This window comes from Poecilia mexicana, unplaced genomic scaffold (assembly GCF_051168715.1).
Source record: "Poecilia mexicana isolate PSO_F unplaced genomic scaffold, ASM5116871v1 scaffold_19, whole genome shotgun sequence".
Lineage (NCBI taxonomy): Eukaryota > Metazoa > Chordata > Actinopteri > Cyprinodontiformes > Poeciliidae > Poecilia > Poecilia mexicana.
This window is the reverse complement of record NW_028263388.1, coordinates 25,968,365-25,985,002: the sequence shown is the minus strand read 5'-3', so window position 1 is coordinate 25,985,002 and position 16,638 is coordinate 25,968,365. Positions and strand designations below refer to the sequence as shown.

The window sequence follows — 16,638 nt, the reverse complement described above, 5'->3', positions numbered from 1 at the left end:
GTGCTAATCAAACTCACACCAGCGATTCCACAGTTCCGAGTTACAAGAGCGCCGCCCTGCAGACAGGTGTCTGATATTCTCACGTGTCATTCATTCTCAACTAACCGACACCTGGCGCTTTGCAAAGCAAACCCAGATCAACTGGTGACACTTTCAGAATCTCAGTTTAAGTCAAGATTTTGACCTAATTCTGATGTAAAAGTATATGAGAATAGTTTTTTTCAGTGTTTTTTCAGTCTGAAGGTTTAGTTAAATTGTGAGAAAGAGATATATCAACAGTAAGGAAGAAATGACACTGTCACAAAGATCTGCGGTAGGTAGCCATGTATTCTGGAAATGAGCTAGGAACTAAACTATAAAATGTAACAAAAACAGTGTTTAAGAAAGATTATTCACTATTGTTTCAGTGGATATCTAATTGAAACATCATACAATATGAGGGTGATATGAAAAACAACATAGCCAGTTGATCTTTTTAAACATTTTATTATATTTCCCATGGGTCTTCAACATTTATGTCGGCTTTCAGGGATTAATTTTTGCTATGAGATCTGTTTTATGGCATCTTAAGATCTATTTTAATCTTCCTTTGATGATTTTCAGACTGGAACGACATGTGAAATCAGGACAAGTTCTGCATAATTTACAAGCTTTAGCAATTTTGCAGATAATTTTTTTAAAAGGCAACATAAAATATTAGCTCAATAAAAGTCTTTCTAAGGAGCTACTCTTGAGATCTTAATGGTGTCTTTAAAGAAACAGATAGTATTTTTGCAAAGTTTTGTAGTTCTTTAAGTTTATAGCATCGTTTATTTCCTGGTTTGAAATATCTGCCTCTCTCAGCTGCCACCACAAGTTAATTTAGCAACCAGTTAATCCATAAAACCAAAAGCTTTAGCTCCTGGGCTAGGCTAACAATAACAAACTTTTTGAACTCTTCGTGGTTCGGCACAAACTTACATAGGCTGGATTCAAGACAGCTGCTGCATGTTTCATTCTGTTCTGTCTTCCAACTATACTTAATGGACGGTTAAAGCAGCAATATTGTTTACTGTAAACTTTATTCTGGAATCACAGAGCGCATAACAAGTACAATGGGCTCTTTGCACCTAAGGCGTTGACGTCACATCTCCAGGAGCTAATGCGGCTCACTTTTTTCCGCTTTGAGTTACCATGACTGGTAGAAAAGACTAAGTCATATTTCAGATGCAAAAAAACAATACTATTAACATTGTTGTCTTCCTAATATAATGGGCTTTTAAGTTTTCGTTAATTTCCAAGCGATCCTGAATTAAGAAGATGGCTTGTAAATATCTGTCGCTACCAGCTAACGCCGCACAGCAAAGTTTGCAGCCTTCACTTCACTCCGGATCAGCCTAAAACTACCGGGGATACGGATGGTAAATAAAGGAGCCTCCCTGAGTCATTTCCATGGAATCACTTCTATATTCAGCCTGAAAGAGTTTATGGGAACGAGAGAGCAGACCAGAGCCAGACAGCCGAGCTACTGATCCGCCTGTACATCCTGCTGTAAACACCGTCCTATCTGAGCTCTGAACAAGAAACATGCAAAGGTAATAAAACGAAATAACACGGAGACATGAAGCAACACGGTCATATTTTTCTAAAAGCTGCAACTTTGAACCTGAACAGCTGAACCAGATCTCTGACACCAGAGCTGCGCTACTGTCAAGCTATGAGGCTTTTTGAGCTCCGTCAGGCTTCGGAAGTAAAAAGCCCGAACCGTAACCTCCCCGTTAGTCTCTGACACTAACGACAATAAACACACATAATATACTTGAAAATAAGGTAAAAACATTGTCCGTTAGAATGTTTAGATACTTAAATAGCACATTTTACAAGAACAATGTCCGAGAATATTGCCTACTAGCATAAGCTAACGTTAATGTTAGCCACAAAGTTTAAGTAAAACTCACCTTCGTGTCAGTGAATGTATAACGAGGCGAACATCTTAAAACCTTTCTCCAGCTGACTTGTTGGGGCTTCGGATCGATGTACAAACCTTGGCCAAGCACTGCAAGCACCTAATGTAAATGATATTTGTATTGGATCGGAAACAATCGAGCCGCTTTACCCCGAACGCGGAAGCTGAGGTGCAAAGAGCCCATTAATAAATCTCTGTAGCCCACCCTCGGTCTGTGTCACACACAAATACATCCCCCTGGGAACATAACCAGAACAAACAATTCACTTGTTACATGCGTGATGTGGCTAACTAGGTGAATGGTCACTCTGTTCTGCCAGCAGAGGAACCTTTTTAAAAAAAAAATGGATTCAGGACACAGAGAATTAGGTTCAGACAATAGTGTTTAGTGATTTAGTAAAAAAGAAAGACTTTAAGTATCTTGTCAAGGGGAAAGTGTACATGTGACAGGGGAAGCTGGAATTTATCCCAAAACTTTACCAGACAAATACTGTACCCACTAAGGCACAATTACCCCTAAGGATCACAGTAGTATAATCGATATGAGAGCACTAAAAGGAAAGTGTTAGAGTACTATAACCCAGTTCACTAACAGAGTGATCTAAAGTAGCAGAGTACTTTAATCTGTATCTATTATCAAAATATGAAAGTACTCTTCCTTGACACTCTAGTTTTCCTGCTCAGTTGTGTCTGCCTCCTACAGGAATGCTGTGAATGATGAGAGAAAGTCCACAGATGCCATCAGCTGTCTGATTGGCTATTTCCTTGGGTCCTGCCCTATAAGGAAAGGAGCAGAGGAGACAGCAAGAAGGAGAATGAGGAGGAGGCCCCGGCCTTGTTTGGACTGAGGATGGATGGAGGAGGTAGAGGCTTGATAAACTGGGAGGCAGAGCCTTAGACTCTCACTTCTGTCCTGCTCCCATCCCACATCATCCCAGCAGACCCTGCACTGCCACGGTAAGACCTCCTCAGCTGCACTCTGCTATGTGATCATGATTATTTTCCTGAATGATGTATTCTGGCTTCCGCCATCATTTACTTCTTTCTGTAATTAATCTCTAGGAAAACTCTCATCAACACACCTCTTTAATCTACAACTTTCATATTCACTTCAAAGTAGGAAAAATATTCCATTCCTCTCCACTTCATTTCTGACTTCTCCTACTTTATGTTCACTCCTCTCTCCTCCGTTATGCTACTGCTGTTTCGCCTCTTCTCTTCTCTCCTGTTTTCTGCTCTTCTCAGTGAACATATTTCTCCAAGTTTCTCTCTTTATTGTTACATCTGCTAAACCATCTTTTCTCCTTCAGTTATTACCTGCATTTTCTCTCCCATTAGTGAAAAGTTTCTTTTTGTTTACCCACTTTCCTGTGAATGAAACATCACATTCCTATGTTTTCTCTGTCTTTGGTTCTCCTCTCTCCTCCTGCAAAGAGAGGATCATGTTCTCTGTGCCTAAGAATGTTTTTTCTTGTGAAGTGCTGTCCATGATCTCATTGGAAGTTTCTTATGTTAAGAAAATTGTCAGGATGTTACTCCTTTACCTCTCTGTGTCCCAAGTTCTGACTCTGGCTAAGAGCCTAATGATGTCTGAAAAGCCTAGTTTCTGCAGTAGATGTTCAATTGATAAAAATTGGTTTATAAAAATATTGTAAATTGTTTTTATAAACCAAATATGATGCCTTCTGGTCCAAATGTTCAGACCTTGTAATGTTCTCTATCAGTGACAGAAGAGACCAAATTATTGATAGTCTCTGTCTCAAACACACTGGAATATCATAACATCTGAGCCCATTTGATATCATTCAACTCTAAATCAAATCAGACAAAAAAAATCTAAAAACTATCTTATGTTTCATTAAAATATCCACCAGCAGAGGGCATCTTTGAGACATTCCACAGGACTTTTCATTACCACATTAAAATAAATATGTAAAATGAATACTCATTGTATTTTGGAGTTTGGGGTTTCAGCGTGTTTTCCAACCTAATAACTCCATAAAATAGTTTGTTTATAAAGCTCTTAATGTCCTTATTTAAATGTGCTTTTAAACCTTTCTATCCATCCTTTTATTAGATGTCCCTAGGACTAGGTGACTGGGCCTTTTCAGTGGCAGCACCCCAACTCTCAAACAAACCTTCGCTCCACCTCTGACCTGGGAATGTTGAAGTCTAAGATCAACCTTAATGTCTAGACAAGGTTTTAATACCATGTAGCATAGTGGCATTTTGTTATTTCTGTGTTTTTGTTTTTTTTTTATTGTAAAGTTTTTGGTCACCTTAAACCATAATGCTTGTTGTGAAGCATTATATTAGAAAATCAGTCAGTCAATCAGCAAAATCCCTCTGATTTCTGCTGCATCATTCTCCATTGTGGGAGCTAATAAATATGTCTCTGTTATCAGTCACCTCTACAAAGAAATATTCCTGATCTGATGATTTCTGAATCTTTCCAGCCACTATTCAGGTTTCTGATTGGCTTCTTACTGAACCTATAGGAGCTTTCCAGATTTGGGTAAGGGCTCGGTCCAACAACTTGCAGTGGTTAGAAAAAATAACTTTCCAGATGAGACCAGTACCAGTACCAGCTACGTAAATCTAAACCAAGACTGGGCCTGCCATCCAGCTGCAATCTGATCAGGATTTCTTTTCCATCATCTTCAGATACTTGTTTCCAGACAATATTATAAATATATATGTGGAACTCAGTGTCTGGAACATTTAGTCATTTCCATTGTTTGGAAGAACACTTAGAGTTTTATTTGTGCTACAACCAAAAATATTTACCAAGCCTGCTTTAGGACTTGAATTTTGGAAGGTCTAACATTAGGGTGGTTAACTGATTAGAAATTAATTTTTTACTTATAATTAAATTTATGTAACCTGAGTTTATATAAAAAAATCATTCATCAGAATTGAAAGTGAAGATAGAAAAAAAATAATTTTAGTATAATAATCTTTCTTTGGCAAAAATAAATTTCTGTACATGCAGCTGAGGACAAAAACTTGAGTTAAGCAAAAGTTCTTATTTTTATTTATTTTACTTACTTTGTATTCTGTGTTTGCTGCTGATTTTGGATCAGATTACTCTCTTATTTGTGTGCTTCTGATGCTTTCACTTCGAAGTTAAAATTCATTAAGAGGGATGAAGCTGAGACACACACAGATGAAGCCTGTTAAGCTAAAGCACTCTCTGCAGTCAATGTAAGCCTAAACTTAAAAAGTAAACAGAAAACCACAGTAGAACCTTGCTCAGTATCTGTCGTAACTGTCTGACAAAGCATATGTTTATCCATTCTGCACCTTCAGCTGCAGAATGTGATGTTCCAGAGATGTTGTCCTGACATATCAGCAGAAGCAGCTGCTGCACAAGGAATTTACAGTTCAGAAAGATGGAGAAACAATTTAACTGACTAGGAAAACAGGAGCTGCACAGAGGGGTGTCAGGCAGAACTCAGAGCAATGTTAACGCACAGAGGCCTGTCCTGCAGCCAGAACCAGCAGAAATATTCAGTTCCTGGAGTTCATGACTAAATATGGAGCAAAGTGCTGTGCGGGGAGAGGACCATGAGGAGAGATGAGGAAGGACAGATGGAGTGGAGTGGGGCAGGGCAAGGCAGAGCTAACAAAGAGAGAGAGCATACCAAACACAGGCAGGAGTCCACTCATGACCGAAATAGGAAGTCTTCTCTGAGCAGAAGGTCATGTGACTACCTACCAGCTCTAGTTTTGGTGATGCTGCACAACTCTGATAAATTTCATTCAGGTTTTCTTCCTCTTTGCTGTTTTTAATGTAGAAAAGTGATTTTAGAATAAATTTGGTTGAACTGGATGGTAAATTTTTAGTTTCTGGGCTCATTTTTACTGTTTCATCTTTAACTGACAGATAACGGAGTATCCCCAAATCTTCCTATTAAGCTAATTTTGCATTAATCAATATTTATTAACTATTACTGAACAGTGACATTGAACCATGTAACAGTTTTTTTGTTTTTGAAGAAACCTTTTAACCCTTTACAATGTAAAAGTTCACAGAAAACAACTTCAACATGAGAAATTATTTGAAAACAACAAACCTGTATTTAAATAAAATAAATAAAAATCTGAATTAGAAATTATTTACAAGATAATGTGTGGAAGTATATATAGTTCAGAAATTTTATATATATATACACACACACACACACACACACACGCACACACACACACACACACACACACACACATACATATTATTGGTGGTTGAGTGAGTTTTATTTGATGAGCAATAATCAAGTTGATGAATACTGCTCTAATTTTTCTGAACTGTAAAAGCACATCTCTTTCTCACATCTCTCTTCATCAGTGTGAGTCGTTCTTTTAGGTTTCCAGCTTGTCCACAGTGCCCCCTGCAGCCATGTGTGATGATGAGGAGAGCACTGCTCTGGTCTGCGATAATGGATCTGGTCTATGTAAGGCGGGTTTTGCTGGAGATGACGCTCCCAGAGCCGTCTTCCCCTCCATTGTGGGACGGCCCAGGCACCAGGTGACTGTTCAGTGATTAATGCTTACAGCAATCATAGACAATGAGAAAGGTGTACATTGACAGACTGTGTGTATTTGTGTCAGGGAGTGATGGTGGGAATGGGACAGAAGGACAGCTATGTGGGAGATGAGGCTCAGAGCAAGAGAGGAATCCTAACCCTGAAGTATCCTATTGAACATGGAATCATAACCAACTGGGATGATATGGAGAAGGTCTGACACACACGCACACACACAACCCAGATAGCACAGAATGATTGAAACATTGAAGCAATGTCAGGCAGAGAAATTGAATCATCGTTAGGGTTTCAATCATAACTGACATAGTAATGTTGATTCAACCAACATCTGTATGTCAATTTACATGCATATTTGTGTTGATTCTACATTGAATCAGTTAGGAATCAACATTGATTCAACCGTCATCTGAATGTGGATCTACATGCAGATTTGGGTTGATTTTATATTGAATGAAAACTAGGGATTTATGTACATTTTTAGGTCTGATAGGTCTACATCATAACATACCACTAAAAGTTTCTTCACTGGTATTAAGCAGTATTTTATTGGCAGATGATGGGTAAACTGTGTGTACAAAAGGTTAAAAATGACAACATGGGATTGATATAACATTTTATTTAAGAAAAGAGGGACAGATCTGTAAACATAAATTTGATTCCTTTTTGACTGTCAGAACAACAGTCTGTTGTCCATGGAAGAACAGCATCCATGAGGTTAAGCTTTGTACTGTATGAACCAGGGAAACAGTACAAGTTGCAGTAACCCCAGTTTGACTCTGGTTGGCATCACTTTGATTCCTTGCGATGCCTTCCTCCTATTCTGGTGCGTAATTACGCACCAGAATTAAGCGTAATTCTGGTGCGCTTACCACCAGCGCACCAGTCAAGACTCAAGACTGACTCTTGACTCAGTCCTCAAGAGTCAGCTCCTGCAGAGCAATCTGCAGAGCAGTGGCTGAAAAACACAAAAATAAAAGTGAGGAAGGCACCGGTTAGAAAGATGATAAACATTTGAAAAGTTCTGAAAGACATTGAAATATTAAACAGTGTACTGGTTACAGGTCTGAAAACAGATGCAAACCGTATAGTTCCCCATGTACACTCACTGTTAAATATTCATCTGAATCTTTCATTAATATTTATCTTAATGTTTACATATACAATTACATTTACCTATCAAGCTGCAGTATAGTGTAGCATTTATGATGCTGCACTCTTGTTAAAATGAGGGAATCAATATTTAAAATAAAGGGCTGTTTATCAGAAAACCTAAAGATAAAACTCAGGGAGGATCAGGGTTGATTTAACACACCAGAGACACATAGATAGAGCAAAAGGTGATTTATACTGTAGTTGGAAAAATTATTTATAATTTATAGAGAATAGGCTTCCATCAAATAATTGGTTCAATCTTCCATTAGCTACAAATATTTCCAAATAAGTTGATTAAATTCATTCAAAAATGTCCATGCTGATAAAGATCCTGCACAAGTAACAATAATCCAGTTCAGTTTAACCAGTTACCAATCCAAGGATCAACAGACTGAATCAGTCATTAGCAGGTTTAGTTCAGTGTTTTACCTGCCTTACATGTTAAGTGTTTCCCTTCTGCCTCACCTGGATTGAATCTGTGGATGATTAACAACCTTCTGCACTTCTTGATGGCTGCAGACGGTCATGTAATCATCCAACTCAGCTGTTCTGGTACAGAGGCTCATTTAAGCACGACCCTAAGAACATCATAATAAAAAGTTAAAAACAAGTGATTACTATCACAACAATTTAAAGCCCACCTGGAGCAGCGAGCCTTACACTTTCTTGTCCACCACATGCTCTCCCAGACCAAACAATAGGCCCCGCCCTATTTTTTTTTTTTAAAACTCAAATCCCACAAAATCTCGCAGGATTTCATACTTAGGCCTAGAGTGGTGGGTAGGATGAAAATAATACAAAAGGAGACATGACCTCAATTATTAAAAATATCCGTTTTGCCCCAAAATAACCAGGATTACTATGGGCACAAAACAATGCCCTTATTTTTCAATAAACACATTTAAGATCAAAGTAATATTGAAAAACTTACCATAAAAGTGCTCAGCGGAGAATTCAATTCAGAAGCCGGTAGCAAACAAGCCAGCAGCAAAGTGGCTGTTTGGTTGGGACAAACCACAAGTGTAAAATTGGGGAGGTGGACTGTACAACTCCTAGTACAGACTTGTAGATGTTTTTGTGTCAACACATTATGTAATAATATTTACAGACAAGTAAGAAAATGTACAGAAAGGAATCACAACCCACTGTTCTCAACATGTAGTGCTTAATTTGAAACATGATTAACCCCCACCTAGTAATAAAATGTTCTGACCCAGAGCTCAAGGAGGGGGAGGGAAGAAGGGATGAGAGGGGGTAAAGAGGAGAAGGTTGGGAGGAGCGGCTGGGTGGGGGAGGTTTGGGAGGGAGTAGGGGGAGATGAGGAGGTGATGAAGGCTGCAACAAACTGCCCAGATTGCACATGATGGTAAATAAACGTTGAATTATAGTCAGAATGGTTGATTTTTGGTTGAGGTCAACAACTGACAGTTGATCAACCATCAAACAACCATCCAATTCTAGCCAAGTAACCAATGTTGAAACAGTCATTGAATCAATGTTTTGTGGTTGAAATCTAATAAATGAAATGCTGATGTCTGATCAACATCTGATCAATGTTGAATCAATGTATGCTGTTTTGTCACATCCCTCCCCTCCTCTCCTCCTCATCAGAGCTCTGGGTGAGAGCATTTTATTAGTGAGTAGGAGTTATAACATTTTAAATTAAGCACTGTAGAGGATAATGGGTGCTGATTCCTTTCTGTACATTTTCTTACTTGTTCATAAAAATTCTTACAGACTGTGTGTGTGTGATATATTGACACAAAAACATCTACAACGTACTACAAGGAGTGGAGCGGTCCACCCCTGCTATTTACATGAGTGGGATGTTCCAATCACACAGCCGCTTTGCTATTGGCTTGTTGGCAAAAGATATTAATTCAATTTTGAATTGCCATCATGTGTATCTGGGTACAGAACGGAATCACAACTCAGTGTTGTCGACACATAGTGCTTAAGTTAAAATGTGATTAACCCTCACCTAAAATTAAAGTTGTTTCACCTGGAGCCCAAGGAGGAGGGAAGGAGAGTGGAAAGGGGGAGGGAGATTGAGGGGTAGATGGGCCAGGTGAGGGGTGGGCAGTGGGGGGAAAGGGGTGTGTGCGTCTTTGGCAGGTGGAGAGAGAGGGGTTCGGCGTTTGAATGGCGGGTGGCAGGAGGGTTGTGAAAAACAGCTTACATTGATTGAACATAGATTACTAGTTCTTCCCCAAACCTTGTCCTCAAGGCAAACTGACCTGCGTGTTTACAGTTCAGCAAAACTCCGTTGTTCAGACGTCAATTAAAATAATATGTGCTGAATTAGGGAAATTCCTAAAACTTGCAGGGCCTGGAGGACCAGTGCTGAAACACACTGGATTCGATGTTGGCATTTCAATCAATGGATATCGACAATAAATCAACATTGATTCAATGACACATTTTCAACGTTCGTTAATTGGCTAGAATTGAATGGTTGTTTGATGGTTGATCCAGCTTCTGTCATTAACCTTAACCAAAAATTCAACCTTTGTGATCATAATTCAACATTGAATTAACATCTTTTGCCAACAAGCCAAGAGCGAAGCGACTGTGTGTTTGGGATATCCTACTCATGTAAATAGCAGGGGTGGACCGCTCCACTCCTTGTAGTACGTTGTAGATATTTTTTTGTCAATATATCACACACAAACAGTTCGTAAGAATTTTTATGAACAAGTAAGAAAATGTACAGAAAGGAATCAGCACCCATTATCCTCTACAGTGCTTAATTAAACATGTGATAACCCCCACTCAGTAATAAAATGCTCTCACCCAGAGCTCTGATGAGGAGGAGAAAAGGGGAAGAGGTGTGACAAAACAGCATCAACATTGATCAGACGTTGATCAGACATCGGCATTTCATTTATTAGATTTCAACCAAAAAACAACATTGATTCAATGACAGTTACAACGTTAGTTAATTGGCTAGAGTAGGATGGTTGTTTGATGGTTGACCCACCGTCAGTTTTCGACTTCCACCAAAAATCAACCATTCTGACTATAATTCAATGTTGATTTAACATCCTGTGCTATCTGGGAAGTTTGTATTTTTACCCATATTAAGTCTATGTATTGACTTCCATTCATTTTAGTTTCTACTTTTATGCATAACCCAGACATTTTCCCTAACCCTAACCATTACAGTCTGTTCTTAACCCTAACCCATAATCAAAACCTAATTTGCGCCTTACCTCTAAACCTAGTCCCTGATCCTAAACAAGGAGGTCCACTGTATTAGAACTGGACTTTGGTCCCCATGAGGTACATTTGACTTCAGAAGTTAGTAAATATACCCGAAAAGGTCCTAAATATGATAACTAGACAAGTACACACACACAGCACTTCCTGACCTGCTCCTGCTCTCTGATTGGCCAGATCTGGCATCACTCTTTCTACAACGAGCTGCGAGTTGCCCCAGAAGAACATCCCACCCTGCTGACCGAGGCGCCGCTCAACCCCAAAGCCAACCGAGAGAAAATGACTCAGGTAGTTTGTGTACAAAATACAAAAAAAGTACATAAATACAACCCGAACTGGAGACACTCTGGTACCTATGAAACCCACAGATTCTATAGGAGGTTCTAGTTAATCTGTCATGCCTGTTCACAGTGATGGTCCAGAAGGCTGAAGTGTTCTGCAGCTGATTTACTGATTTGCTTGTAATCTGAATTTACAACTTGTGAAGTGTTTAATCACATATTCCTGCTGCTGTCACTGAGGACTGCTATTACAGATGTGCAGATGCATATCTGCACATCTGCTATTACAGATGCTATTACATCTGTAATAGCAGTCCTCAGTTCTCTAAACACAGTTTCATCTCCTGCAGCAGCATTTGTTCCTCTCACATGCTGGCCGCACTTGCCAGGATTCCCTGCTGCAACTGAATTACATTTCATTAAAAATTTCCTGAGTGTTTCTAACCAGTGACATGCAGAAAGGTTCATCACTGGTGCACAACTCCTCTAGTCAGATGTACAACTGGAATGTGTTGTTGAAGTTAGATAAAATAAATCTGATGCTATGTAACATATCTCTTGGTCTCAGTTAAAGTTGAAGAATAAATTAAGTAACTCTGATTGCTCTATGTCCCTACTGATGTAAATTTAATATCTGTGTTCAGATCATGTTTGAGACTTTTAATGTTCCTGCCATGTACGTGGCCATCCAGGCAGTCCTGTCGCTGTACGCCTCTGGACGCACCACAGGTTGGATCGTACACTCTTCCTTCTCCTTCTTCCTTAAGACCACTATGAAATATGTTTGATACAGAGCAAAGGTTGAAACCAGCTGAGTTATGCCTCCTTTCTGTCGTTCAGGTATTGTGCTGGACTCCGGTGATGGTGTCACCCACAACGTCCCAATATATGAGGGCTACGCCCTACCACATGCAATCATGAGGTTGGATCTGGCGGGCCGCGACCTTACAGACTACCTCATGAAGATTCTAACCGAGAGAGGCTACAGTTTTGTCACCACAGGTATGCCCCTTCAATGATACACCTGTACTTGCACCTTGATCAATCTTAACTTTCATGATACCCCATCACACAGATGTGTCTGGTTCACCATGTCATTTGTCCTGCAGCTGAGAGAGAGATTGTGCGTGACATTAAGGAGAAGCTGTGCTATGTGGCCTTGGACTTCGAGAATGAGATGGCAACGGCAGCCACTTCATCTTCTCTTGAAAAAAGCTACGAGCTTCCTGATGGTCAAGTGATCACCATTGGCAATGAGAGGTTCCGCTGCCCAGAGACACTCTTCCAGCCATCATTCATTGGTCAGTCATATTTTCATGTTTTCATATTAGTTGTTAGTTGTCTGGTTAACTGATGATAAAAAAAAATCATAGTTTGAACAAAACAGCTGTTTTTATTATTATTATTATTCATTAGCACACAGCCACATATTGGTGTTTCAATCTTCCTGCAGGCATGGAGTCGGCTGGAATCCATGAGACAACCTACAACAGCATCATGAAGTGCGACATTGACATCCGTAAAGACTTGTATGCCAACAATGTGCTGTCAGGAGGAACCACCATGTACCCGGGAATAGCTGATCGGATGCAGAAGGAGATCACAGCGCTGGCTCCCAGCACTATGAAGATTAAGGTCAGCTCTCAGCTCATAATCAATCCCAGATTCCAGAATGAGTCTAGGCTTTTAATGTGACAGAATGAAAATGAATATATAACTTCCTTCCAACAAAAGTCAGTTATCTGTTGTCTTTATATGTAGTTGCTAAAAAGAAAATATGTTCATGGGTTTATGGACTTCTTGGTAAACAGAATAATCTAAATAATTATACCCAATGGAACTTCACATGTATTTCAAAAAATTTATTTGTCCTCTTGATAGAACAAATGTTGAGATATTATTTATGTTTTAAGATATTTAACATTTAACTTTGTCCCTCAGATCATTGCCCCCCCAGAGAGGAAGTACTCTGTGTGGATTGGTGGCTCTATCCTGGCCTCCCTCTCTACTTTTCAGCAGATGTGGATCAGTAAACAGGAGTACGATGAGGCTGGACCCTCCATTGTCCACCGAAAGTGCTTTTAAAGAATCCACTCCCTTCCTCAGATTGATGTGCTCTGCAGCCTCCCTTCAGTTTCCAGCTTCAGCACTGCCTTTAGTTTAACCTGCACTGAGCACCAGCAACTACACTCTAGATCAGCCCAATTCAAACTGTGAATCTGCTACTTTGTCCTGTCACTGTAACAACACCTTTTACTCCAGTTGTGCCCTACCCGATTCCTTTTCCATGCTGGTTCTAATTTTGCTTCGAAAATAACCTTAAATGTTGGTGAGGAGCAGAGCACATTTTACACAGCCTTATGATGATGTCACAGAGTGTACAACAGATGATCAGGAGGCGTGGTTTTTCCAAAGGTGTGTAAGCACCACAGACATGACCTTCCAGGAAGAAATAAAGAGCTCCAATAAAACACAAATAATTCTTGTCCTTCATGTAACTGTTGATTATCTTTGTTGTCATAGCAATCAGTTTTAAAGGCAAAAATCTCTTCATCGTAAAGCAGATGTTACATCATAAACTGTACAATAATGATGGAAGCAGTTTAGATGTGTTGGTTGCTTGGGATTGATAAATGCTATTGCTGATATTGTGTTGGCTGTTAGGTGATATTTTTGCAAGTTAGCAAATCTTTAAACAACCTGATAAATTAATATACATAATGTTACCTCTGAAACAAAAGACAACAGCAGGACGTAAACAACTAAGGTTTGAAAACAGTTTTGTTTTTCTATTTCATGTTTTAAATGTCAAATACTGAAGCAGTGTATTGATGTTTTCATTACTTTGGTTGACTTGTTTAGTCTAAATTAGTATTATTTGCAGTGAATCAATGAAGATGTCTCACTACAGCGAACACAATGCTGAAGTTGCACCAGTAGGCAGAGAAGTAGAAATGCCAACTAATAAAGCCTCGTGGATTTTTAACTGTAGCACTAGTCTATGTGGAGGAGCACGAGAGGAGCCAGTTGAGGTGGCTCGGGCATCTGGTCAGGATGCCTCCTGGACGCCTTCCTGGTGAGGTGTACCGGGCACGGCCCACCGGGAGGAAGCCCCGAGGAAGATCCAGGACACACAGGAGGGACTATGTCAAGGGAGGCCCAGCGTTGGGCACTTCTTCCCTGGAGGAGCTGGAAGAAGTGGCTGGGGAGAGGGAAGTCTGGGCCTCCCTTCTTAGGCTGCTGCCCCCGCGACCCAATCCCGGATAAGCAGAAGAAAATGGACGGACGGATGGAAGGACTAGTCTATGTATTGACTAGTGCTACAGTCAATACATAGCACTAGTCCCTTCTGTGTTTCTAACCAGAAGGGAAGAAATAATAATTAGATAAGCTACACAATTAATATTTGTGTCAAAATTAATCAGTAACAGTTATTAATCTCAAAGTTATCAAAAAACAATCAGATATTCATTTGAATATTGGATATACTGAACAGCAGAATCTATAGATAAACTATTTGTAACCCCATTATTTAGAGGTGAGGGATGTGCCTTAAGGACATCCACTTCAATCACTTTCTGACTCTTACAGTCTCACTGAATCCGGTACCGTTACACAGTAGGATGTCTTAGTCTCATGATGTCATGATGAAAATGTGAAGAGCTTAATGAGGAGAATTCAATTCTGAGTGAACCAAACAAATGTACTGGTCAGGGATCAAACATCTGTTGTCAATTTTGATTTTAAGCTCCATGTGCAACTGAAACAATGAAAAGTTGGGCATGTGCACAGAACAGTTTAGAGGTCACATTAAGTTCACTAGCAGAGGTTATAGTTCTTTTGTGAGAGTGTGTGTGTTTCTAAACCTGTTTTTTTTTTTTTTGTCAACATCTGGAGCAAATATGTCAATTTTATTTTCATTTTGATGCATTCCAAGATCAAAATTTAATTAAAAACTGGCTTATGGCAGAATGTACTGATAAAGCCCATTATAAAGTTGTTAAAATATGATTAAATGGCTCTCTGTGCATGCGATGAGCACCTCCTGAAATCAAATATTATACATTTGTTCACCTTGATCCAATCTGGCAAAATACATTCAAAACTGCTGATTGGCAAAATATCAGTTAAACACACCATCGCTGTATCAAAAACTGTATTTCTACAGTCCAGAAGGCAACACAAACCTTCTGGTGGGCTGGATTTGGCTCGTGGGCCTTGAGTTTTGACACATATAACACCTTTTCCTCTGTGTCTGTGGTACTAATTAGAGTTCTGAGCAGAGACAGGCTCTGGCTCTATGTGTGTGTGAGTTTTATCTTTGTTTTGGTGAGGCTGTGGGAGCCTATGTTGTTACTGTTCTGGTTGCAGAGAGAATTTAACTTCTCACACATTCATGAAAAAGTGTCGTCCTTTTTCTGTGTTTAAGGTTGTCTTTCAGTTGACCTGAAAGTTCAACTGAAATAATTCCATATTCTTTCAGTAGGATTCAAGAGAACAGCAAGCCTCTCTTGCTGCTCTCGCTGCTTTTTCTCTTTCATCCTTAGTTGGTTTTATTTTTCCAATCTAGTCTAGCTTGTTGTATATGTATTACGGGTCCATAACCCAGAATGCACGCACAGAGTTGTAAACACTTCCTATTTTCCTATTTTTTCATTTTTCTTGGTGCGGGGACTCGCGGTAAGGCTCTATCTGAGTTATGGTTTGATACCGTGCGGTAGAGCCTCCTTTTTATGTGCATGTGAGGAGGGACAGCCTCTGTTGCTACATTTAAAAACCTCCAGGCCTGCTTTTTCTGGGTTCAGACCCTTGATCAAAACAGTTTTGGAAAAATTGTCAGCAAGTTCATGTAGTTTAGACTCTCCTTTGTGGGTTTCAGACTTGGATCATCTCCCTGCACTTGCTTTTTTGTTGCTTGTGATTCAGTCAGTCAATTTTTCAACATTTTTTAACAATATGTTCATCTTTGTGAAGGCAGTCTCCACAAAGTCGGCACTAGCTTTTCAAAGTGTTCAGTTTGTTGTCTCATCATTTTACCTGGATTTAATTTGAGGATTTTTTTTTTTTTTCTTTACTAAGCCCTTCCCACTAGTCGCTAGGAGAGTAATGATTATCAGATTCATTCATGCTGAGATCTGGTTTCACAAAGTCACTCTTCATTTTCACAACACACCGTTCTGGCCGACCTGGGGAACAGCTTCAGCCTGAAAAGACACCCAAACCACATTCATTCCACCGAGACCTGATCAATCCACCAAACCTATATTATATCTTTATATAGATCTGTCTATTGATTTATAGATTAATAGTTTTACTGGACAGAAATTGCAAAGAACAAATCTGGTTCTTAATCAAATCCTAATGAGTCAAACTGAAAGTGTCATGGAGTCGTCAGCCTCATGACATTAACACTGACATGAAAAATAATATTGAAGAAATAAATGTATCAAATCTAATTAAAAACATAAATAAGTGATAAGTTATTTACTGTTATGGT

At 39.4% G+C, this 16,638-nt stretch overlaps 1 protein-coding gene and 1 long non-coding RNA gene across 3 annotated transcripts; one reads left to right on the top strand and one right to left on the bottom strand.

The window, feature by feature from the left end:
- Window positions 1-2,747: 2,747 nt before the first annotated feature.
- On the top strand, window positions 2,748-13,621 carry acta2 (actin alpha 2, smooth muscle). 2 transcript variants are annotated; one of them, XM_014977082.2, is made up of 9 exons: window positions 2,748-2,902; window positions 6,291-6,470; window positions 6,554-6,682; window positions 11,038-11,148; window positions 11,786-11,870; window positions 11,982-12,143; window positions 12,251-12,442; window positions 12,595-12,776; window positions 13,083-13,621. In XM_014977082.2, exons 2-9 carry the CDS (start codon window positions 6,342-6,344, stop codon window positions 13,224-13,226), a joined length of 1,134 nt encoding a protein of 377 aa, XP_014832568.1. In that variant the 5' UTR covers window positions 2,748-2,902; window positions 6,291-6,341; the 3' UTR covers window positions 13,227-13,621. The 2 variants fall into 2 exon arrangements, with proteins under 2 accessions (XP_014832568.1, XP_014832569.1); XM_014977083.2 differs by having other exon boundaries at window positions 2,785-2,902; window positions 6,309-6,470.
- On the bottom strand, window positions 7,091-8,720 carry LOC148153799 (uncharacterized). The gene is made up of 2 exons (XR_015761526.1): window positions 8,573-8,720; window positions 7,091-8,219 (listed from the first exon to the last, which is right to left on the bottom strand). It is a non-coding gene; the product is annotated as an uncharacterized LOC148153799 (long non-coding RNA).
- Window positions 13,622-16,638: the final 3,017 nt, after the last annotated feature.